Here is a 26754-nt window from a genome sequence, read left to right as displayed (position 1 = left end):
GCAGAGATCTGAGGAGCAGTTAACCATAGTCCTCAGAAATCCACCGGCGTTCATGCCAACACAAAGTGAGCGGAAGGTAACGGACACCCGGCCGAAAAGAGGGACATCTGGCGGAATTTCCGGCGGCACTTGAACAATCTTATTTAAGTGGAACATTATCACTATGCACAAAGTACTGATGAGACTGTCAAAAGTCAATAGTTTTGGTTATGAACCACAGTATTGACCAAATCAATTTCTCTCAAAAAATATAAATATGTCTATACCAAAGTGTTGATTTTCTTCACTGAAAGATTTTAACACAATGGTGGCATGAGAGGAGAATTCGGGGTTACATTCGGGGGGGAGTTAATCACTGGGAACCATGCATAGCTGTCCCAAATTCCATCCCAATTCATCGAAAGGTTTTTGAGATACCGGCTGACTGACTGGCCGACCAACACTGCCATCCCTAGAGCTGTGGCGCTGCAACAGCATGTCTGGGTTCTAATTTGCAATAATGACCGACTCACTCTTCATTATCATTCCTATTACATTGCTTATTACATAGCTACTCATACAGAGGTTACCCGCAGGTAATGCCGGTGTCCGGGCAGGACGGTTAACTTTACCGCCGAGGAGCACGGGTCTCCTGGTCTCTCCAGTTAGTGAGCTAACCAGGCAATCAGAACTTCGTCCATTAGCAACGGACTGTTTTACAGAAACAGCAGACCGCAGAATGTTGTGACTGACCAATCAGAATGAATTATTCAAGCCGTGTAATAAAAAAACGTGCATGTAGGGACTTTGTCACTTCAAGTACTGGAACTTGAATGATGAATAGGACTAGGAGAGAGGCACATGAACCAAAACTAATCCTGCACTCACAGATAGATAGAGGACAGCAATATCCATAACCTGCCAGCTAATATGATACAGCCAGCCTACTGTCATGGTAAGATGCTTCAAACGGTCTCTGACAAATGCATCTTGTTATTTAATTCCTTAGAATATACCACAATGGGAGATTATCATTGTATAGGTTTCATTGTGCCCTCCTATACACATTTGTATCAACAGAACAAAAATCCTGTTGAGTAAAACTCTGTGCACTAACGCAAATCAATTTGGCAGTGTCTCTAGACAAATAAGTTTGGGAAGCCTGAGCTATAATTCACTGCTTGCTACTGAGAGGGCAAGCATAAATACCCACTAAACACATTTTAATGACAGACACACTTATGGCTTAGTGATACTCATTAAGGAAAGTCATTAGGAAGTAAAGAAAACCAGCCCTCGATTTGATGAATAAATGAAGCAGGCAGATGTTTTGAATTCACTACCCACTTTTACAGATAAATGTTTCACTGCAATTTGTGCTTTTAAGTCAACCCCCGGTGGTAATTTCATTGCCTGTTGCTACACCACAAATTTCCTTTTGGGTTTTGTTAAGACGCCCTGTGACCTACTGGCTACAATTTCCCTCCGAAGGGAAACGATCTCGGGGCGTTTTTCTAGGAGCCTGACAAGCAGAAGAGTATTGTAAATCTCTGCCGCTACTGCAAGCCTTCTCAACCCTTTCTCCTGGAGCAATGAATTCCTCCCTGCTTATTTTTAATTCAGTAAACCGCACTGTAGCCACTACATGCATATAAAACTGTGGACTCTTTCTGCATTGAAAATACAGCTCAATGGCTCCCCCCTCTGCAGTGATGGGAAAACTGCAGGCAAGGGGAGCAGAGTAAGGCTGCAGCGGGGGAGAAAACAGCTTCTGAGAAGTGCTGAGCCGCTGAGAGGAAGTCAGATAATATTTGGACTGTTGAAATGGGAAAAGGGTGTGTGTGTGTGTGTGTGTGTGTGTGTGTGTGTTGTGTTTTGTGGTGTGTGTGTGGTGTGTGTGGGTGGTGTGTGGTGTGTGTGTGGTGTGTGTGTGTGTGTGTGTGGTTGTGTGGGTGTGAGAGAGAGAGGAGGAGGGAGAAGAGAGAGAGAGAAAAAAAAAAGAGGGGGCCCACTGGGAAACATGGGAAGACAAAAAAGACGCGTGGGTGGTTGAGAGCACATGAAAGGAGAGAATCTGGGAGAAGTAATGTTGCAACAGAGTCTGTGTGTGCACGCAAGACCTAAATGTCTCTGGAAGCACACAAACATGTGCACCTGTTTGTCTATCCAAGGGGGAAAATGACTGCACTCACGTTGAATTGCACGGAAGCGTGGGCCAAAGGAGGGTGAGGAGCCTGAACCCAAATCCGGAGAGTTCCGCCTCTTCTCCAGACCTGGGGAAGCCTGCACCGTGATCTTATGGATGAAATCTGTAACACACAAAAATGTGACAAATGTTAGTCCACCTGGATGGCAGGCAGACACCAACCAGAAAACACACATAGGTTTGGAGTTTCCTTGCTCTACTTCCCATTTCTACGTTCATGAGTTGTCTGTTGGTTACAGTTCTTTTTTAGATCTCTTATCTCTCTAAAACAGTCTGTATTGACTTTTGTGGCCGTGGAAATTCAGTGTAATTCCTGTACTCACCTTGGTAACAAATGCTGTTTCCTCATGTAAAACTTAGCTATCTAAGCAGGTTTCAGTAGCTTTATGTTACATGGCTAATTCCTGTGCTGTATTTTAGTGGGAACTGGATATTTTGTCTTCAACATAACTACTAGCTGTAACAGCATGTTATTACAACTACTACTTGCTACTAACTAACGTTGCTAATAAAAAGCTACAGAACCCAGGAAGGGTCAGCAGGGAAGCTTTCAATAAATCATTCCCTAAAATTTGTCATTTCTTCCCTGAATTGACAAATGATTAACTTGTTTACTAATTTGAGTGTTGATTTCCTGAACGTTTTGACACTCCATAGCAATTAGCTACTAGCAGTAGCATGTAGCAGCAGAAGTAAGCTAGAAAAAAGTATTTATTTAGTAAGTAATTCACATACTCAAATTATGACCAATTACCTTTCAATACACCCATTTCCTTCCCTCAATCTGTAATTTGTACCCTTGGCTTTCTTAATTCCTTCCCTTTAAATTAACAGTGACTACATTATGTTCTTGAATTACTTATTGAATTTAAATTGGATATAAATGATGACTCAATGTCATTTTTAAAATTTTGAACACCTAAAGTATTATTAAATGTCTATAGTGAGCGTGTCCAGACGGCACCGACAAATAGAATGAAGTACTATTAATTTAATGTAATGAAATAATTATTTAGTTTGACATCATGGTTTCATAAATATATTGCTCAAGTTATGAATCCAAGGAAATACATTCAGAAATGATTGATTAAGGTGATAAAATAAGAGTAATTTGCTAATTTACCCATAGCATTAGCTACTAGCATTAGCTAGTACTTGCTTGTTGGACTAGCTTGTTGGCTAGCTAGCAAAAAAAAAGCTAATATTTAGTTTAGTTTAACTGAGCTGACTCGTTTACATAGTATTATTTAAAGACTGAAAGATGAAAAGACATTTCCTTCACAACAATATTCACTTACTTAAATTACTTAAAGTCTAACACTCTGCTATCTACTTATTGGCAGCCTATTTGTTTCTCTGTATATTTAGCCACTATACTGCCATGATGGAACCACATTTGTGACGCAACTGCAAAAGCTCCATTAGCACAGCCACAGCCAGTGTGCCACACTGCATTTTTACTGCACATAAGGTTTGTGTATGTGACAAATTAACCCTTTAAATCCTACATAAGAACGTCCTAAGCATGTTCTTATTTATGTGTATGGGATGAAGCTTAATATATAAGGTACTCCACAAGGTGGAAAGTGCAAGAGCAACACAGGATGAAGGACAAAAAAAAGATAATAATAATATTGGTGGAAAGAGGAAGGCGAAAAATGAAAGGGAGTCAGACAGATATGGTTTGGAGCAGAATAAAAACACAGACTAGGGAGCGAGAGGGGAAAGGAGCGAGAGAAAAAGGGATGAGGGAGGGAGAGAGGCATAAAGTGCAGAGAGGCCAGCCAGCAGTGTATCCACAGACAGGAAGTAACAAGGCGTGGTTGGCTCACTCTCCCCTCTCATCAACCCCCCCAACACCACCACATCACCGCCCTGCTGCTGCTGGGAAAGGCCTAACCACAACACACACACACACACACACACACACACACACACACACACACACACACACACACACACACACACACACACACACACACACACACACACACACACACACACACACACACACACACACACACACACACACACACACACACACACACACACACACACACACAGTATTTACGCATGCTTGCTCAGCCTAAAATTATTCACTCACATACCCATTGAAACACACTGGATGTGACCTATGTGACTTTGTAATAATAGGGGATAGATACATAAGCAGGAGGGAAAACAGAAGCAAAAACTGAGTGTACTTCAGTCAGTGTTTTTTTAATCAAACCTGTGAGCCACCTTTCACAGGGTCAAAGGCTTTAGGCTACATCTACACTATTAGGTTTTTCATTTTTAAGCGGCATTTTGAGATGGAAATTACCGCCGTTCACACAAGAGTTTTGGCTCGAGTAGCGGAACTAATCTCCGTCCATATTAACACGTCTGACAATGCATACTGTATCACATGACCATTCACATACACTGAGCATGTGCGCGCCGGTGTAAACAGAAGGCACATTGTCTGACGTTACTCTGCGGTTGTAAATTACGAATGTGTACGTTGAAAATACAGAAAATACTTTGGAGAAAGAACAACGGTGAAAAGTAAGAGCAGGGATTTATTAGCTTAGACCGGCAACGAGCTGGAACTGTTGGTATGAAAAGGTATGTAAGCTACCTAACCGATAAGACTGACAATGTGCATGGTCTTCGTTTGTGCCCGTCCAGACTACAAAGCAACCCTGAATATTTCAATCCAAAAGGGGGCACCAGTGTTTCCATTAGGGACAGACCAATTATCCATATTGTCATTTTCACTGTATATGCATATCACTTCCAAATATTGGTTATTGGTTTCATTAACTAATTATCTGTATCGGCTATGAGTGACCAGTATAGGTTGATCCCTAGTTTCCAAATGTCTTTATTTAGGGGCTTGGAAATGCTGGAGTAGTGCGGATGTGAGGCATAAACGTAGCAAAAGATGTTTGCTTTTCAAACTAATATGTAGTAGTGTAGATGTAGCAGTAGTCACAATGGTCTGAATGCTGTTTCAGGGGCAGGGGAACATGTTGAAGAGTTTGACATTTTTTGTGATGGAAATACAAGTAAACCATTTGCCTGATGTTTTTGCTTCTTGAGACTGAGCCAGTAATGGCCCTTGAAATGGAATTTTTCGTCAAGACCATTGGCTGACACAATCCGGCTAGCTGTTGATTTGTGACAGAACTTCTCAAAAACAGTTCACACACACAGACACACACAGACACACACAGACACACACACACCTTGAGGCATGCTGATCTTCTCGCCGTTCTTGCTCTTGAGCTTGTGCTTCTTGAAGGTGCCCTTCCTCTTCTTGACGTTGGGCTTCTCCTGGTTCTGGTTCTGGTTCAGGTGGAGGATGAGGAGGCTGAGCTCGCGCTCAAACACGTCCTGCTCCCACTGGGCCAGCTGCTGCTCGCGCTGCCGCAGGAACTCTTCGTGGGACTTCTGCTCCAGAGCAGCCCGCTTCAGCTCCTCCTCGCGGCATCGCAGCTCCTGGCGGAGGAGGAAGAGACGAGAAAGGGGGTTGATAGGAGCAGGTCACTGTCCCGTAGGGCTGAGGTTTACAGAGTGAAATGAGCTCCTATGATTGGTTGTGCTGAGTAGGTTTACATGCACACTATTATCCCACTATTATTCTGAATATGACAATTTTTTTGAATTTTATACAGGTCAAATAAATGGCATATTCTGTTTAGATATTCAGAATAAGGGCTTTTTTCCAAATATAGTATTTTCTGAATAAGACATGAATATTATAATATGTGGAATAGTATTATAGTTCCTGCCTTGCATGTCTTTATAGTGGGAGGAAACCCTATATTACATGGCTACATGTAAACAGGAATATTGGCGGAATATTCATTTTCATTAGCCATGTAAACAGCTTAGTCGGAATATCTTTTTTTAAATAAAGTCCAATACCGGAATATAATGGGCATGTTGACATACTAATTGAAACCTTTCATGAACAAGATGGCACACAACTTGACAATTTGATATTTTATTTGAGGTTTCCTAGATTTTATTTGAGGTTTCCTAGATCATCTCAAGAAAACTTATCTTTAAATGAAAATATTATCTTAGTTTGAACTGTATTGTTTTGATTGAATACATACAATTAACAAATGACTGGCTCAGATGGATGAGAACCCTGGATAGATAAATGGATGGATCATGGATCCATCCGAATTTCGCACTGACTGCCTCTTACCTTCTCTTTAGCCCGAATCTCGTCAAACATGTCCTGGATCTCTAGTTTCCAGTCCTCCTGCAGGGAGTGGAAGGATTCCTGCGGCATCTCTTCCTTTACCTGCTGCTCTAGGGCCATGAGCTGGGCCAGGATGGAGCTGAAATTGGGTCTGCGGTGGGGGTCCTGGTCCCAGCACTCTGTCACACACACACACACACACACACACACACACACACACACACACACACACACACACACACACACTTAGACACCACTTCCCACATAGTCGCGCATTTCCAGACCTTCCTCCACAGCGCTGCGGAGGACGGTCTGGCCAGTCAACACAGAATTCCAGGATGGGAGAAAAACGTGCTCTAGTTTATTGCATTTCTTTACTTTACAGCATTTCTTCAAACCAATCACAATTGTCTTGGGCTGTGTCAAGTGCTGGACGGCGCCACGGTGCCTTCGCAAATTAGCCTCAGGAAGGAACTTGTTTTGGTGGAACATGTGTACGTTCAAAGGTTGTTTTAGTCGTGCAACAGAAAACTCAGATTGGACAGATGGTCTAGCTAGGTGTCTGGATTTACCCTGCAGAGATCTGAGTAGAAGTTAACCATAGTCCTCAGAAATCAACTGGAGTTGTGGTCGGGTTAGCTCAGTTGGTAGAATAGAAACACGTGTGTAGGTTTACTCCTCAACGCAGTGGCCGCAGGTTTGACTCCAACCTACGGCCCTTTGTTGCAGGTCATTCCCCTTCTCTCTCCCCTTTCATGTCTTCATCTGTCCTCTGGAAATAAAGGCCTAAAAATGCCCCCAAAAATATTCTTAAAAAAAAAGAAAGGAGGAAAATAAGGAAGATCCAGCGGAATTCCTGGCAGCACCTGAACAATCCTGTAAATGGAACATTGTCAATATAGACTAGGGTCCACACTGCAGCACTTGCAGAGTTTTTACTTCAACAAATACACTCTCTAAAGCACGTGTCAAACTCAAGGCCCGCGGGGCCTGTCCGGCCCCTTGCACACTTTGATCTGGCCCGTATACCACTTTAGGGTCCCACCTAGTTTTTGTCACTTTTTCCACACTTATGTCACTTTTGCCACTTTTCACAAGTTTTTTGCCGCTTTTTTGTCACATTTTTCCAATGTTTTTGTCGCAGTTATGCAAGCACACTAAAGATCTATACGTGACAAAACTACGTCCTGTTGTCATCACATACATGAGCTGAGTCTCCACATACTTATATTTGGTTGATTTTTAAACAGGCTTCCTTGTCCTCTCTGACTGCTGCTCTCCCCATGCTGCCACGGCTCTTTTGCTTTTGTTGCAATGTTGAGAAGCAAGACACAGGAACTTTCTTCCTGCAGCATTTATTCAGAGACAAACGGAAACCTATACTACATTTCCTACCACTTAACGAGGAAACTGCTGATGTATGCTCAGCTCTGATAGCCAGCTGTCTGCTCTGAGAGCATTCACCGTCATTCACTCTCTCACGTACACACTGAGCACTGGGCTATTCCTTAAGGAGTTTCCCGCTCTTACAACACGATGATAGCCCGCCAGAGCTTCCTGTATTTGGTCCGAAAGTCCGAACCATCCAAACAATGCTTTCACACTAGAAACAAACCGGACCATGCTTCAGTTTGATCCGGACTGAGACCACCTCTTTCGGTCGGACCAAATTTTGGCTGTTTGGTCTGGACCACGGTCCGGGGGTGGTTTCACACCTGGAATTTTGGTTCGGACCACACAAGATAGGTGTGAAAGCGGTTTATGATGGCTAAGGAACTTTGTTGCTGACTTCTTTAGGGCTTTATGTCACAAACACTATAGTGTGTGAGAAGATTATATGAGACATTTACTGAAGAGGTTAAAGATATTTGACTTTTCTCTGAAATAAAAGCGTTTCTATAAACTTTGTGTCTGGCCCTAAGTGAAGTGTGGCACTCCCTAACTAAAGTGACACTGATGCAGATGGACCAAAGCAAAGCAAAACAGTTATTAAGCAGGATCATGTTAGGGAAAAAATAAAGGCTCATTTAGTCTGGTACTGAGTGGAAGACATTTGTTTCCAGCAGTTTCACTTCTTTTTAGCGTTTTCTTGAATCGAGGGACCTGAAAAAAGGAAGTAACTCACTAGTTCACCATAATCCTTAGACATGCTGATGTGTATTAGAGAAAAAAAGGCCAATCTCACCACCCTAAAGAAAGGTGTGAATCACAATTTGAAGACTTAAAATCAGGTCAAATGACTCACTAAGACGGATGTTTCTGCTCTCATTACACTTCATGTCCAATAGGTATCCTGCTATGCCTCTAATTCTTTATTTACACATATTTCAAGCACTTGTGTGAGCATAATCTAGAGTCAAGCTAATCACTTATTCAAAGTATTATGCCTAATTAACTTGCTGTGAGTTTTTGTTCATAATTTGCAGCAAGACTTTGGGCAGTACAAGCAGATCAAAAAAACAATCCGATAATTAATTAATCCTCTGAGGTGGCTATTGGTGGTTTTATGCACTGATATCTTTAAAAAAAATATATATATATAGACCTAGGAGACTTTTAGGAGATATCATTTCAAATTGAAACAGAACAAAAGTAAGAAACTTAAATTGGTACAAATATATTGCAGAACGTGTCTCCAGCACCAAAACACTTCCTCTCCGTGCCACGGCCGTGATATTAACAACATACAGGAATTTGTTTTCTCAATTTCGACTCCGCTTTAAGGAAATGGAAAGAGAGCGTGCAGAGGAAACCAATTTGATCTCACGCAGGAGTAATCTCACACCACTGAACTGAAAGCCATTGCCTAAAACAGTGTGATGAGTGCGTTCCATTACATTTCCAAACACGTGTTCTCACCTGACATGAGCTGAGCGAAGGGTTCGGGGCACGTGGAAGGGATGGGCAGAGTGAGCTTGTTGACAGCGACTCCGTAGGCAACAGCGAGTCCATCAATCCCTTTGTAGGGTGCCTCTCCCGTTAGCAGCTCCCACAGCAGAACACCATAGCTAGAGGGGAAAAACACAAGAATCAAGGCATGAGACTATATACTCCAGAATTAGTCACAGGATATATCCCAGAACATGCTTCATGCAGTATTATATAACACATACAGTAACGCGCTATCAGCATTTTTAGTATATTTTTGTATTATATAAAATAAGACCCGTGCAGTATCAATATACTTACAGTTGTTTTAATTTCTAGACTACTTCCATGGGAGACAGTTTTTTTTGTAAGTTGTTAATGCAAGCTTAAAGGTATCCCGTCAAACTCAATTTCAGGTTCATATTTGCGTTATGGTTTTCTACTAGACACGTTTACATGCTTTAATCTTTAAATGACACATTATTTTGATCATGTTGTCTGTTTGAATATACCTGTATTCAACCTTTGTCTGAAAAGTTACAATCTCTAACATCTCTGTTTTGTTCTCTTTGGCGGCACCTACGGTGAAAACCGATACTGACCGTGATAAGCGATTGACTGGATAAAGAAAAGAAAAAAACTGTACGCTGCTTCAACCACAAGCGAGTTGGGGAGGGAGTCTGTTGTGTGCTGGGGGTGGAAAACGCATCATTAACTGTTAAAATGGGTGTGAGTTTTCCCAGGAATGTCGCCACAGAGACCCAGTTACTGGGTATTCATCAGTGGGCAATAGGCTCAATCACCGTTGTGTTACCTCATTCGGCATTAGATAATACCTTTACAGACAGTTATTTAAATGAAAATCTTCTAGATTATTCTTTTAAGCTTATTGTATGCTTCAATTTAGGTTACGAGTAGTATATATTTATAAACATAGACATAAAGCTAAAGTTCAATATTGTCTGTGTAACAGATAAACCATTTGACACCATCATAACTGTTCTATACCTTTATGTGAGGAATTTTCAGCATGATGTCAACATTACCCTCATGTTTGGAGAGGCAAAACACTGCAAGAAATGTTTTGGCATTCTGGACCAATTAGCCATCTGCAGCATAGATACCAATAGATGGTGTTTTATTCCAAAAGTAGAGTTGACTACATCATGTGATGGCGCTTTTGAAAGAATAATTTGAACTGACATGAAAAGATAACACCTTGGGTCGTCTCCGGTGTTTAAATATTTCATGAGGATTTTTTTCTACTTTGTACGGCACACTAAACCTCACTCATTTGTCATCATTGTACTGACAGTACAGAACTAAGACACATCTGTAAAGTGAAATATTTTTGCTTGGTGAAGCATGCGCTTGCAATGTGCACTCATGCATGCATACAAACACACACACACACACACACGCACACACGCAGACACAAACAGACACACACAGAGGCCTTTTGAGCCCACACAATGGGAGCAGCCCTGTGTCCTAAGAAGATGAAGCGTGGTGCAGGACTTGGATCTCCCACACTGTCAATTAGCCTTTCCCCGGACCTGACTGAACGCAGTGTGGAGGCTCGCTAAGTGGAGAGGGCAGGCCGCAGCCTTTTTTTATTTTAGTTCTTTAATTACAACTTCCACACACTATGACTGTGCACAAACGCCGCGCGCTGTTCCCCGAGGCGGTAGCCATCTTCGCGTGATGACTTTTGGAGACGAGTGCCCGTGGACAGATGAGACAGAATAGTAGAACAAAGATTACCCTTCACTTTCAGAGCAGGGTTGGCTACCTGCACGCCCACCCGCCCGCCCCTTGCTCATTTCACTGTTTTCCAGATTGCGCTGTGATTGCTGTGAAAATGAGCTTGTGTGGGTTTGTTGTTGACAGACGAGGAGATAGAAACTGAGAGGATATGTGTGTGAGATAGCGAGATGTCACTGAAGCCATTAAAGTACTAAAAAAAACCTGTACTCTCTTGCTCCTTAAAAAGTACCGAAACCTTTTTTTGTTGATCTCAAGGACGATTTTAAAAAGGTTTTCTGGTACAGCATGCTCAAGTGGTTTCACGTAGACTATATATGGGGTTGCAAATCCACTGGATTAAAATGAAACCAGAGCATATGAGAGTAACTGCTATAACCACAACGCAGGAGAGCTATGAATGTATATTATTGCTTTAATGCATTATTTATCTTTTCCCTTATTGCTGAGCAAAAAAAGCAGCCCTGCTTGCTTCATTCCAAATGCAAATTCACATACGGCACTTAAACACCACCATGAATCATGAATCCCCTCTTTACAAATCACACAGTCGTTATTATAAAACCACAAACCATAATCAAAGGACTCTTCTTTCTGTGGAGAAGTGGCCACACACACACACACACACACACACACACACACACACACACACACACACACACACACACACACACACACACACACACACACACACACACACACACACACACACACACACACACACACACACACACACACACACACACACACACACACACACACACACACAGCTAGTCCCAGATAAAGGGCTGTGGTTAGGTCTGGTGTGTGGCCTTCTTCTCTGTCTATACTGGAGACAATGGGACAGTGTGCAGTACAGATGTCCCACAACAAAGCACAGAGCAGCTCTTTGAAGAGACGCCATCACATGGTTGCGCCCGTCTTTGCTTCAATCCATCACTCTGTGTCCCACCATCACTTCTCTGCACTTTGACCCTTTCCCCCCCTCTTTTTTTCGATCCTGTTTTCTGACCACAGAGCCATGCAGCGGGTCCACTGTCCGACTGAATCGCTGCAGATAATCACGAAAGTCCACAGTTTATATGCTGACATTTTGATACTCTTTAAAGAGCTCATATAATGTTTTGGGGATATTTCCCTTTCCATTATTGTGTTGTATATCTTTTTTGTTCATGTAATAGGTTTACAAAGTGTAAAAAGCCCAAAGTCCACCCAAAAGGGACTTGCCATCTCCAACAGAAAACACAGTTCACCAACGGCTCCACACAGCTAAACCAACGTGCGTCATTTTGTAACACACACTAGAATGCTAGCCTAGCTGCCAGCGTGGCGCGCCCTCAGACCGAGATAGAGCGGAGGCCCGAATAGTTGTATCGCCATGTATAGGAGACAGTGCAGTATTAAAACATTATGTAGGAAAGACTAATTTGTTAACATTTAAATAATTTACCACTCTGAAACATCTTGCTCCAGTCTAGGTCGCGAAGCTTGTCTGGTTGTAATGCTTGCGTTTTCAGGATCAGAACTGAGTTGCAACATGTACGGCTGAGCCGCAGCCATGGTTACATGGCTGAAGTGGGTTTGCTTTGGATCACACTAGCTTGCTTGTCATGGCCCGCCCTACTCTGCTTCTGACTGGCTAGTAGGCCTTACCTAGCTACTGCGCATGTGCGACTCCCAACAAAGATGGAACAGAAGTGGGATGCCTTACTCTGTGGCTAAAACAGAGAGCTAAACACACAGGGTGAAAAGAGGAGCTGCAGCAATGTTCAGTACAGCAAAGATATGGTGTTTTTTTGTAGGGATAGACCGACTATCAACCATGGCTGATTATTGGGCCGTTTGCAGATTATCTGTTCTCATTTATTAAATAATTGCTAAATGCACTTAAACAAAGTTTACGTGTTGCAATTTGTGACATTGCAAAATCTTAATTTTGACTTAAAGATTTAAATTGTCACTATAAATGCATATCGGTTCCAAATATCCGGAGTGGAGAGACGCTTCACGCACGCTTCTGGGAAGGAGCCGTGGCGGCTGGTAGACTATCAAGCATTGAGTTGAATAGCAGCGACTGCTACGGGGTCTCTAGAACACAGCGCAGGTGCACCCGGTGGAAAATAGGGGTTAAAGTATCTTTACCTGGATGTAGGAAAGACCCATTTAAAATGATTTAAGATCTAGAACACAATACTTTAACTTTTTAAGGCCTAAAATTTTACTTTTGAAATTTTCAACTTTTTAAGACTCCGCAGAAACCCTGTGTGATGACAGAAATACCATAAAAGCACACCTGCTCATATAATTCAAATCCCACACCGAGCTTCCAAAACGTGCACACAGAAGCACTCACCTCCAGACGTCGCTGCCTTTGGAGAAGGTGGAGGACTTGATGACCTCGGGGGCCATCCAGGCGTAGGTGCCGGCCGTGCTCATCTTGGTGGTCTTGTGCCATTCTCTCGCCAGGCCGAAGTCCGTGATCTTCAACGTCAGACCTTCCATACATTCATTCTCTATGGGCTGAGCCAGAAGGACTGCAGGAAGATAGGACAAGTAGGGAGGACAAGAAGAAGGTAGTACTGTTAAAATTTTATGAAAATATGTTGAGTGACTAAAATGTAATGAAATTGAATGATCTTTTTCTTTCAAAAGCCTGTTGTTACTTAATTAGGGTTGTCTTAAATCATAAATCATAATATGGCATAAGTGTTGTCTTGTCCTGCTTTTAAAAGGCTGTATTAAAGTAAAGCAATGTCATTGTCTGAATTTACAATTTGCTTTTACCCACTTTGTCTTTATATCTACATTACTGATGGTTATTTGTCAAAAATGTTATTGAGGACAGGTGATTCTTCATCAGTGATCATGCCCCAGTCTATTTGGAATTAGTCTTGAGCAAAGCCACATCAGGCAGGCTAAGGTGGCAATTTCCATCATATCTACTTAATGACAGGGAATTTAGAAAAACAGGGGTAGATAGATAAATAGAAACTATTTTTGTTGTGAATGACAACAGTGAAACAAATCCTGAATTTCTCTGGGAATCAGCAAAGGCTTATATTAGAAGAGATTCACCATTTCATATATGTCATATTGAAAGAAATCACTACTTCTGCAGCAAAACAACAACAAACTGGAAGCAAAAGGCAGAAATGGCTCATAAAGCTAATCCAACTAGGACAAACCTCATTAAAATACAAACTATTGAAGCAGCACTAACCTCAATTTTCAACAAAGGCTTCAAGATCAATATTTTATCAAAGGCAACAATTGTACGAACATGGGAACAAACCTAGTAAATATCTGGCACGCCAACTCAATCAGAAACGAAATTGTAACACATTAGCAGGGATTAGGGATCCAGGAGGGAAAAGACGTTTTGAAAGGAAAAAATATCCGTTCATTTTTGTATCATTCTACAAGAAATTATATAAATCTGACAATGACAGCACCAAAGAAGGACTCAAAACATTTTTCTTAAAAATTAAATTACCCAATCTGACTGAGGAGCAACAGAAATCTCTGAGCAAACCCATACAGGAGAAGGAAATATAAGAGGCGTTGGCCTTAATGGGCAGAGGAAAATCCCCGGGCCCAGATGGGATGCCGGTAGAATGGTTCAAGGCTTTTAAAGATAAGCTCACTCCCTATCTGGCCAGAACCTATAATTATAGTTTTAATACTGCACACCATCTACCTGAAACAATGTCATTAGCCAATATCAGTCTGATACTGAAAAAAAATAAAGGCCCTGTAGACCCTGTGTCCTACTGGCCAGTTTTGCTCATTAATGTACATGCAAAGATTTTAGCCAAGGTTTTACCTTTGAGGCTTGAACCACCCCTATCAACGTTAGTAAAACCTGATCAAACCGGCTTCATTAAAGGTTGGAGCTCTTCTAATAACATCAGGGGGCTTTTGAATATCATACAGCTGGCTAATGAGAATAAGGCACAGGCCCTGGTGCTATCTTTGGACTCATTAAAAGCATTTGATTGGGTTGAAAGGCGTTTCATTTTCAATACTATGGAAACATTCAGATAAAGCAGCAGTAGTTACTAACTCCAACTGTTCAGAGCCAATCCCACTGAAACGTGGTACCCGCCAAGGGTGCCCACTGAACCCCCTCTGGTTTGCCTTGGCCATTGAGCCTCTTGCCAAGCTCATCAGATCTACCTCAATGATTAGAGGCTTCAATGTTAAAGGCACAGTACATAAAATGTTGCTCTATGCGGATGACGTCTTACTGTACCTCGTGATTTGGACACTACCATCCAATGTCTGCTTAAATGCCTGCAACAATTTGCACATCTATCAGGCTTCAGGGTCAATCTGTAAAAAAACAGAGGCCATGCCTATTGGCTCCTCGGCGGGATCTGCCACGCCTACTGGCTTTCCCTTTCAGTGGTCACCTAAGGAGATAACGTATCTTGGAATAAGAGTTAGTCCTTCCCATAGAAAACTGGCTAAGCTTAATTATAAACCGATCCTAACATGCATAAATAAAAATAAAATATACTTGGAGCAAGGTTTGTTTTAAACTCAAAAACCACTTCCGGGTCCCATATGGGGGAACCCAGATTTTCTTCCCTCAAGTCAAGACTCGGCCTGGACCGACTTGCTAAACTCTATAAAAGGAGAAACAATGGACTCATTTGAAGGCTTGGAAAGTAAAATACTCTCTTCAGCAGTCTCATTTTTATAGCTACCTGCAAATACAACACTATATGTCAAAAAACATGCATGCTTCAAATGAGTCTTTCTTGGAAAACATTCTTAAGCAATCCATACCACGGAGAGTTATTTAGTTTATGAAACTTTAGGCCCAAACTCTATTGTCAGATTGACATAGACGGTCAGATAGAAGAGGATGATTGATCATAAAAAATACACTTACTATGATAAGCTGTAACGCTAACAGAGAGAGACAATTAAAAATTTTGCACAGACTCCATTGCACACTGCTTCTGAGGAGCAAGTTTGGTCTGGGCTCACCTAAATGTGACAGAAACAGGCACAAACGTACATATGTTTTGGACATGTGTAAAGATACAAAAGTTCTGGAGGGATGTGAAAGACGAAGTGAATACTTTGGTTGGATATGATCTGAAACTTTCACCCCTTAGCAGCTAAAGTGGACAATGCAAAAAGTGCTTACAACGTTAAGCTGATTGGCATACTTTTGTACGTAGCAAGAAAGACCATTTTCAAGATCTGGATATCTAAGAGGATATCTAAGACCATCCCTTCACTGGATGATTGGTATAGGGAAGTATTAGAAACACTTCCTTTGGAAAAAACTGACTCCTACCCTGCATGACAATTTCGAGGGATTCATCAAGATGTGGCAACCAGTTTTGGCAACTTAGTCTCACCCAATTAACAACATAGGGTCCGACTACAGCCTGTTGTAGCATTTTGAATATGGTGGGGAGTCTGTCTTGTCATTATTGTTTAGGTTATTTTATCACAAATTTAGGTGTATGTCTCGGTCTGTCTTTTTTATTTTTATTTAGTATGATGCATGTATAGTGCGATCCCTGCTGTGTTTTTTTCTTTTGTTAATATGTTCAGTTGACCAACTGCCACTTTGCTTGTTTGAAAGCCATGATGTCTCTCTCTTTCTCATGAGCGGGTCAAATTCTCTGGGGGGGGGGCAAAGCAAAGAACCTTATGACCTCATAAGGAGCAGATCAATTTAAAAGAAACTCATAAAGTGGACTTTTCATGTCATAGGACCTTTAAACAATAAAGAAAGTAAGACATTTATCAATACCAATTTTATTTAAAAAAAATATATATATATATATATATAACATTACTGCACAAATCTTTAATTTATTTTTTAGCCCTTACTACCTGAGTTTTTCCTGCGTGACATGTAACGTTAGGCAGTCAATCACAAACATTATTAGATCTTGGCAGAAGCATGGTGGATGTTTATTGGCTCACTGACTGTGATGAGTTTACTCAGTAGGTACTTAAATTGGGTAGTGAATGACGAGGCCTTTTTTAATACTCGATACCGCAGAGGCAATTCGGTCAGTACCTAAAAAGTATTGAATTCGGTACCCAGCCCTAGTCACACCTGACAGCAGCAGCATGGCTTAATCAGACATGGCTGACCGATATTCAAGAATGGGTCTCTAAACATAGATGCAAACACAGAAGTCCAAAATGAGAAAAGTATATACTGTAAAATGTAATAACCTATAAGTAAACACACTTTGGTGACCAGCCAGTCTTATGAAACCACGCAGCGTTTGGAAGGCTTTGTTTCTATGAAAATAGAATATAATGCTGAGGACGTCGGTTGCTGTGGTGTGACTCTGTGTCACATGTCTCAGTATGATCGGCAGCAGTGCCTCTCTTCCCCTTTGCTGGCAGGCTGGGCATCGCTGAGGACAAGGCATGCCATCAAACGCAGGGAGGAGAAGCAGCAAAGAATTTGACTTATTATAGGGAAGTAAACGCCTGCTATTTGCAGTCACTTTCCGACTTTCTGGCCTCGGCACAGTTTTCCTTTTTTTTTGTTATTGACTGTGTATTTCACTGAAAAATGTATTTTCTCCAGTCTCTCTTCTTTAACCACACAAATATTAAATGGATCTTCTACTACACATGTGAACAACTCTCTCTCTCTCTCTCTTTTTGTTGTCTATGTCTTTGTCTCTTGCTCTCTCTCCGACATCCTGTGCTGAGCCCGTAGCCCAGAGGCAGCAAGTTTGACGTCACAAAGGAATGCATCACAAGAGGTTGTGTTGTCTGTTTGTGTGTGTGTGTGTGTGTGTGTGTGTGTGTGTGTGTGTGTGTGTGTGTGTGTGTGTGTGTGTGTGTGTGTGTGTGTGTGTGTGTGTGTGTGTGTGTGTGTTGGAACGAAATGAGAGATATGGCTTTTTCATAATGAATTTGCACAACAATTTCTCAGTTCTGCTGAAAGCACACATGCAGACACCTTCTTCAGCAAAGGCCTCTGTGATTTAGTCCATTCTGTCTCTTAAGATGACAACAGGTGCAAAGACAGACACACAATCAATGGAGGCTTCAACTTCACGTTCCTAACAGCCTCGCTTTATTCTAACGGCCAAATTAATGGGGGGGAAAAAAATCACCATGTCACTATGTCCAAGTTTTAACTTCTGCCTGGAGAAGGCGGCACAAAACAATAAATAGCCAAAGTAGCCGACGGCCAAAACAAAAACAACTCTACAGTGAGAAAGAAAGTGCCTGCTCATTTATTAACCTGTTTTGCAGAAAATCAATTTCTGGGGGGGGAGAAGAGGAATTATTGCAATAGCCCCTGATCCCGTACTGGACTTTTTTTGTCCGCCTAACAATAAGTGTCTGGTAAAAACAAGCCCCAGTCAGTCACCCCTATTCCCACCCGGGCGCTCACTCGCTGCACCGGTCACCCCACTTTCAGGAAGTGACGCCGGTGTCGGCCAATTAGCCGATGGAGGGGCTCTTCCTTAGAAAACAAAAACCCTCTGCAGCGGATTTTTGTTGTGCCTGCTTGCCGTTCTTTGTGCACAACAAGCAGAGCGCTATTTTAGGAAACTGAGGTTAAGAGGTGTCACGTGGCAATAGACACAGACGAGAGGGGGAGGGGGGTGCTGTGATAGAACAAGCAGAGGGGACAGAGACGGAGAGAGGTGCTGAATGACGATCCTTATCATATGATTGAGAGAGATGGTGACTAGGCCCGGGCCTAGGAACGCAGAATTACAGAAAAAAAAACACACACACAAAGCACTTATTCCACGGATGCACGCACGGACACTAACACAGGACACACTCACATTCTTTTATTTTTAGCAATGCACACACTGCACACAAGTAGCAAAGTATGAGAAATCTCTGTGCGCACCCACGCACGCACACACGCGTGCACACACACACACGCGCACACACACACACACACACAACAAACACACAACAACCACACACAACCACACACACCCACACACAACCACACACAACCCCACACCACACACACACACACACACACACACACCACTGAAACAACAAATACACACAAACACACAGAGGTGTAGGCTAAATGGGTGTGCTATGACAGTTGGACGATCACATGTGAAAAATGTAAAAATCCAAATGGAATAATATATTACACTTTGCATATGCCAATTTAATTTTTTTATAGGCATATTTAGGGCCAATCCCAATACACCCCTTTTCACTACCATTCCATTTTGTGTGTTTACATGTAGGGGTAGGGGTGTCCTGATTCTTGTTGGGATAGTTGGGTAGGGCTATGTGGCCCTCCAAACAGGTTTTGCAGATGCACACTCAAGTAAGTGTTGTGAAAATTCCTTGCGACTCTGTGACTGTGTGTGAGTCTCTCCGTGTGCCTGTTTGCCTGTCTCACTCTAGACGCAGCTGAGACGTCAAGACGTTGAGTGTTTTATTTTGAAAAAAATTTTGAGAACAGCTAGGCGCACTTATTGTTGTCTTGTAACAGTGAGGTTTTCACTCTTACTTACACACACACTCTCACTCACACACACACATACGCACGCACTCCTATGATTGCATCAAAATAGATATTTAAAAAAAACTAAGGCTCGACACAACATGAAACTTTTCACCAGGTGCTCTACACATGAACGCGAGCATTGATACAAAGAGTTTACTAAAAAGAAAGGTTTACTTTATCCGTTTCCACTTGCTGACATCTCGCCAGCCAAAAAAAAGTCAATCTCTGAATGCAACGTACCAGGGAGGAGAGTGAAGATGGAAAGCTCCGAAAGCTTAGTTCCATATTAAATGCACGGATAATTTGTTGTTTTGTCGTTAGTAAAAAACAATACTGACCTTGTAGTTGAAAAAGGAACCTCATATAAGAATGACATTTCCTCCTATGAAGTCCGTTCATTCGCATTCGGATATCGACACTTTTTGACTAGATGGCGGATAGCGTAAACAACTAAAGTAAGTCGTTCAAAACTTTTCTTCTTAGTAAACTCTGTGTACAAAAACAATGTTCTCAATGCTCCAGTTCATGTGTGGAGCTACTGGGGATCCTTGCAGCAAAGTTTCATGTTGCGTCGAGCCTTCTTAGTGTTTAAAAATAGTGATTTTAACACTCTGGGCCCTGAGGCCATTTTTACAATTTAATTTCCGTCTGGATTTATTTTATAAAAAAGCTTGGAAACTTCAACCTGTTTGCTACAGTCAAGATATGAACATCATTTTTTTCAGGACAAACTGGGTTATTAGAATATTTGGGTTGCAGTGAGGTCACTTGCATGTTAAAAATGGTTGTAGGGCCTTAAAGATAAATAAATAAATAATAAATCTTCCAATATGTATTGATATCACAGACATATAAGAAACCTAAGACATTTTCCTTCTAAAACACTTTTCATATGTCTTGGAGTCACACTGTGAAGAAATAATCATTATAACTTATACATTGACAAAATACATGCATTTTTTTCCAAAAATCAAGACTTTTTGCTCTCATGACATTTAGTAGTAGCCAATAATACATAATAATGTCATATTATTGATATTACACCCACGCAATGTTATACAAGCAAATATGTGTCTAAATATGCATTATCTGGCCTTCAATAGAGTCTTAGGCATTTTTGTCCCCTCTGGCCTTCCATACAAGAGGGTGACTTTATCTCCCATATATGGGCATGTACTTCCTGAAACAATAGACGGGACAGACAGGGCAGACGCGGAGGAGCAATCCAGCGGCAGAAAATGAGCCAAAACGCGATGAATTATGGATATAAAGTGGATCAATCTTGGATATAACAGTATGGATTTAAAGCCCAAAGAGGCTGGATAGAAAACCCCCTGTAGAGGCTAGAAAGACCCGGAAAAGACCTCCGTAAAGCCGAAAACGTAACGAAAGTGAGTAAATCGCTTGTATGGTTCAAAAGTTATTAAACTATGAATCAGAGGTACTTTTTTTACTCGTGGGCGAGTGTCTCGGGCTCAGAGGGTTAATGCTATCATAGTAGCGCCCCTAGCACTCCCATTCAAAAGGCTATTTGACCGAAAAACGAAACTACGATAAATCTTAAAAGCGGTGCTTACGTCCTATTTATGCGTTTAAACTAAAGTTTGACTTGGTGTATTCACAAAAAGACCCAAGGTTGCATTTTGGCGGAAGTTGCGCTTTAACCGTTTGGTATTAGAATAATACAAAAAATAAAGTAAGATGAACACAGAGAAATGTATTCATTAAGATGAAACAGGTTTTCCTTAGAGGACATAATTTGAATTTGGAAAAAATAAAATAATAAAAAAATATGCAATAATATCGTATTGTGATCACAGCGTATCATGGGGCCTCTGGAGATTCCCACCACTATCATGCATGCACATATGGGTCCACGACACTCATCTATGCATACACACACATGTAACCAAGCACAGAAACAAACATGCAAATCCACACACACAAGTAACAAAAGCATTTGAGCAGTCTCAGCACAAACCCACAGCACATTCTTCTTCCACTTCCTGAGCTAAGGCAGAGTGCACGGACAGTTCAGTGCTGCACAGCCTCCCTCCTCTCGCCGCCACCACCATCGTACTGACGACGACTGCCGCATGAGTCAGCTGCTTACTGGACGGTATGTGGCAACATGCTGTGTCCAAATCAGCTGCTGACCCACATAACATTAAGTCTGCTGCTGACATCTTCAAAACTGTACTGAAAAGCTGAAGAAGTTTTAAGTAGTGTACTGAAGTCTTGACAAGATAACTACTGTGTACTGTGGAGGGAACCATAAGAGAAAACACTCCACGCATCCTTAATGGCCTCCATGCTGTATAGAGAGCTATAGAAACAGCACTAACAAATAGCTTTTTGCATATGAGCAGCATTTGTGGGAATTCGGGATTTAGGGAAAGGGTTTGGACCTAATAAACTTGGATTTATTTCAATTGTATTTTGCTCATACAAGACAAGGATACAAAAGTTTTGTTTTTATCTGCAATCTCTTTTATCTCTCACCTTGTATCACATTTTGTGGACGTGTGTTGACGAAAGTGGCAAATGGAACAGGAAATCCACCTCTCCTTCACAGGATAACGGCGAGTATCATGAGATCAGTCCTGCCCAGACAGAACATCTTCCTGACACAGAGGCGAAACCAACAATGTCACCACAAAAACACCGTGACAGATCGCCATGGCAACAGGACTCTGTTTGGCATTGTTTGCTGTTTAGAAACAAGAGTGTGTCAGTTACAGACATGACTCCTGCCAGCAGCAGTAGCAGCCGGTGTTGGGTGCTGTGGCTGACTCAACTCAATCCAACAGCTGGCTTATCGAGAATCCCAGCGGCAGGGACTTATGGTACATTCCAGGGCTGAAGTTGTGTTACATACGGTTACCTGTCTGACAAAAACAACAGCCATGGCCATCCTGAGCGAACACAGACTAGTCACGTTGGCCACCTTCTTCACATGTCATCAAACAAGAGGCCTAGATGTATTTGGATGTTATAACAGCTGGGTAAAATTTAGCAAAATCAGTTCAACCTCTTAGAAATGAGACTGTGAAATTTGAAATCAAGTGGATTGGTTTCCAGGAACTTGCTCTGACATCATTACAGACGTAGTGGCCTTCTATTTTCGAGAAAGTTAAAGCAGACAAAGAATAGACTTGCTAAGTGAGTATCTGAAAAATCTGATAGCTGGCAAAGCCAACGCATAAAGCTGACAGTTTGGAGGAGGGTGGTGTTGTTGGGGGAATTTTTTAATTAGCTCCGCCCAAGGAGGTTATGTTTCTGTTTGGTTTCTTTGTTGCTTTGTTTGTTTGTCAGCAGGATTAAAGAAAAAAACTGCTGGCACCATTTTCTTAAACCTTGGTGCAAGGGTGTAGCATGGGCAAATTACATTCTGGAGATGATCCAAATAACAGTGCGGATATAGAAATTATTGATTATTAAGCATTACTTAAAAGGGCAAAGAGCATTTTATGAAATAACTAGGTTTCATCAGGTCAAGATGTTACAAACTATTTATAGTTATATACTACTGGCTACCATTTGTAGTGTGTGGACAAAAAAAAAACATAATTGGCATTACTGTGATCTCACATTTTCCATATCATAATTATATTTCTAAGACTAACTAGCTCTCTACTGTAATACAAGTACAATGCTGTCCATCCATCCATCCATCTTCATCCGCTTATCCGGTATCGGGTCGCGGGGGCAGCCGCTCCAGTAGGGGACCCCAAACTTCCCTTTCCCGACCACATCACCAGCTCCACTGGGGGATCCCGAGGCGTTCCCGGGCCAGATTGGAGATATAATCTCTCCACCTAGTCCTGGGTCTTCCCCGAGGCCTCCTCCCAGCTGGACGTGCCTGGACCACCTCCCTAAGGAGCGCCCAGGAGGCATCCTTACCAATGCCCGAACCACCTCAACTGGCTCCTTTTGACGCAAGGAGCAGCGGCTCTACTCCGAGCTCCTCTCGGATGACTGAGCTTCTCACCCTATCTCTAAGGGAGACGCCAGCCACCCTCCTGAGGAAACCCATTTCGGGCCGCTTGTACCCTGGATCTCGTTCTTTCGGTCATGACCCAGCTTCATGACCATAGGTGAGGGTAGGAACGAAATTGCCCTGTAGATCGAGCGCTTTGCCTTCTGCTCAGCTCTCTTTTCGTCACAACGGTGCGATAAACTGAATGTAATACCGCACCCTGCACTGATTCTCCGACCAATCTCATGCTCCATGGTCCCCTCATCGCAACAAGACCCCAAGGTACTTAAACTCCTTCACTTGGGGTAAGGACTCACTCCCCACCCGAAGAAAGCACTTCATCAGTTTCCTGCTGAGAACCATGGCCTTAGATTAAGAGGTGCTGATCCTCATCCCAGCCGCGAGGAAGGTCTGCTAGCCCACACGCATTTTGGGATGGGAAAAAAACCTGTATGTTTATGCTATCTTCAAACCAAGTAGCAATTGTTTGGGCGGCGCTAGCACGACAAGCCCGGTGCCTCGCCAAAATATCCATGGTGAATGAACGTTGATTTGGTGGAATGTGTGTACGTGCAACAGAAAACTCAAATTGGACAGATAGTCTAGCTACTGGCTGGATTTACCCTGCAGAGATCTGAGAGACATTTACCATATTCCTCAGAATCCACGCGTCGTTCATGCCACACAAAGTGAGCGAAGGTAACGGACCACCCGGCGACAAAGAGGGACTCTGGCGGAATTCCCGCGGCACTGACAATGCATGTATAGTGGAACATTATCACTATGCAACAAAGTACTGAGAATGTCAAAAGTCAATAGTTTTGGTTATGAACCACAGTATACCAAATCAATTTCTCTCAAAAATACAATATGTTATACCAAAGTGTTGATTTCTTTCACTGAAAGATTTTAACACATGGTGGCATGAGAGGAAATTCGGGTTACATTCGGGGGGGAGTTAATCACTGGGACCATGCATAGCTGTCCCAACTTCCCTCCCAATTCATCGAAAGGTTTTGGATACCGGCTGACTGACTGGCCGCAACACTGCCATCCCTAGAGCTGTGGCGCTGCAACAGCATGTCTGGGTTCTAATTTGCAATAATGACCGACTCACTCTTCATTATCATTCTCCTATTACATGCTTTTACATAGCTACTCATACGAGGGTTACCCGCAGGTAAGCCGGTGTCCGGCAGGACGGTTAACTTACCGCCGAGGAGACGGGTCTCCTGGTCCTCCAGTTAGTGAGCTAACAGGCAATCAGAACTTCGTCCATTAGCAACGGAACTGTTTACAGAAAACAGCAGACCGCGAATGGTGTTTGACTGACCAATCAGAATGAATTATTCAAGCCGTGTAATAAAAACATTGCTTAGGGACGTTGTCACTTCAAGTACTGGAACTTGAATGATAATAGGACTAGGAGAGAGCACATGAACAAACGAACCTGCACTACAGATAGATAGAGGCAGCAATATCCATAACCTGCCAGCTAATATGATACAGCCAGCCTACTGTCATGTAAGATGCTTCAAACGGTCTCTGACAATGCATCTGTTATTTAATTCCTTAGAATATACCACAATGGGAGATTATCATTTAGAGGTTCATTGTGCCCTCCTATACACATTGATCAACACGAACAAAATCCTGTGAGTAAAACTCTGTGCACTAACGCAAATCATTGGCAGTGTCTCTAGACAAATAAGTTTGGGAAGCTGAGCTATAATTCACTGCTTGCTACTGAGAGGGCAAGCATAAATACCCACTAAACACATTTAATGACAGACACACTTATGGCTTAGTGATACTCATAAGGAAAGTCATTAGGAAGTCAAAGACAAACACAGCCCCTCGATTTGATGAATAAATGAAGCAGGCAGATGTTTGAATTCACTACCCCTTTACAGATAAATGTTTCACTGCATTTGGTGCTTTTAAGTCACCCCGGTGGTAATTTCATGCCTGTTGCTACACCACAAAGTTCCTTTGGGTTTTGTTTAGACGCCCTGTGGACCTACTGGCACATTTCCTCCGAGGGAAACGATTCGGGGGCGTTTTTCTAGGAGCCTGACAAGCAGAAGAGTATTGAAATCTCTGCCGCTACTGCAAGCCTTCTCAACCCTTTCTCCTGGAGCAATGAATTCCTCCCTGCTTATTTTTAATTCAGTAAACCGCACTGTAGCCAATACATGCATATAAAACTGTGGACTCTTTCTGCATTGAAAATACAGCTCAATGGCTCCCCCTCTGCAGTGATGGGAAAACTGCAGGCAAGGGAGCAGAGTAAGGCTCAGCGGGGGAGAAAACAGCTTTCTGAGAAGTGCTGAGCCGCTGAGAGGAAGTCAGATATATTTGGACTGTTGAATGGGAAAGGGGTGTGTGTTGTGTGTGTGTGTGGTGTGGTGTGTGTGGGTGTGTGTGTGTGTGTGTGTGTGTGTGGTTGTGTGTGTGTGGTGTGTGTGGGGGTGAGAGAGAGAGAGAGAGGAGAGAGAGAGAGAGAAGAGAGAGAAAAAAAAAAAAAAAAGAGGGGGCCATGGGAAACATGGGAAGACAAAAAGACGCGGGGTGGTTGAGACACCTGAAAGGAAGAATCTGGGAGAAGTAATGTTGCAACCAGAGTCTGTGTGTGCACGCAAGACCTAAATTCTCTGGAAGCACACAACATGGCACTTGGTCTATCCAAGGGGGAAAAGAACTGCACTCACGTTAATTGCACGGAGCGTGGGCCAAAGGGTGAGGAGCGCCTGAGCCAATCCGGGAGCTTCCGCCTCTTCTCCAGACCTGGGGAAGCCTGCAACCGTGTCTATGGATGAAATCTGTAACAACACAAAACATGTGACAAATGTTAGTCACCTGGATGGCGGCAGACACCAACCAGAAACACCATGGTTTGGAGTTTCCTGCTCTACTGCCCATTCTACGTTCATGAGTTTCGTTGGTTACAGTTCTTTTTTAGATCTGTTATCTCTCTAAAACAGTCTGTATTGACTTTTGTGGGCGTGGAAAATTCAGTGTAATTCCTTTACTCACCTTGTAACAAATGCTGTTTCCTCATGTAAAACTTAGCTATCTAAGCAGGTTCAGTAGCTTTATTTACATGGCTAATTCCTGTGCTGTATTTAGTGGGACTGATATTTTGTCTTCAACATAACTACTAGCTAACAGCTAACAGCATGTTATTACAACTACTACTGCTACTAACTACGTTGCTAAAAAAAGCATACAGAACCCAGAAGGGTCAGCAGGAAGCTTCATAACTC

The 26754-nt window shown here is 42.4% G+C and overlaps 1 protein-coding gene and 1 long non-coding RNA gene across 2 annotated transcripts in view; one reads left to right on the top strand and one right to left on the bottom strand.

Annotated features, from left to right (window-relative positions):
- LOC116707233 (uncharacterized) overlaps nucleotides 1–16370 on the top strand; it is a 22058-nt gene extending 5688 nt beyond the window's left edge. Inside the window, exons 2-4 of the long non-coding RNA XR_004336432.1 lie at nucleotides 9074–9079; nucleotides 11786–11788; nucleotides 16358–16370. This is a non-coding gene — a long non-coding RNA (uncharacterized LOC116707233). The remainder of the gene's footprint in view (nucleotides 1–9073; nucleotides 9080–11785; nucleotides 11789–16357) is intronic.
- Nucleotides 1–26754, bottom strand: part of LOC116707169 (mitogen-activated protein kinase kinase kinase 11) — a 76440-nt gene that overhangs the window by 11220 nt on the left and 38466 nt on the right. The window contains exons 2-6 of the mRNA XM_032544421.1: nucleotides 13369–13549; nucleotides 9243–9391; nucleotides 6387–6562; nucleotides 5416–5668; nucleotides 2172–2288 (exon numbers count right to left, since the gene is read on the bottom strand). Of these exons, the coding sequence (XP_032400312.1) occupies nucleotides 2172–2288; nucleotides 5416–5668; nucleotides 6387–6562; nucleotides 9243–9391; nucleotides 13369–13549 (876 nt within the window). The remainder of the gene's footprint in view (nucleotides 1–2171; nucleotides 2289–5415; nucleotides 5669–6386; nucleotides 6563–9242; nucleotides 9392–13368; nucleotides 13550–26754) is intronic.

The sequence above is a fragment of the Etheostoma spectabile genome, chromosome 19 (genome assembly GCF_008692095.1).
Source record: "Etheostoma spectabile isolate EspeVRDwgs_2016 chromosome 19, UIUC_Espe_1.0, whole genome shotgun sequence".
Classification (NCBI taxonomy): Eukaryota; Metazoa; Chordata; class Actinopteri; order Perciformes; family Percidae; genus Etheostoma; species Etheostoma spectabile.
The sequence above is the reverse complement of the archived record's forward strand: the minus strand, read 5'-3'. Positions and strand labels throughout refer to the sequence as shown.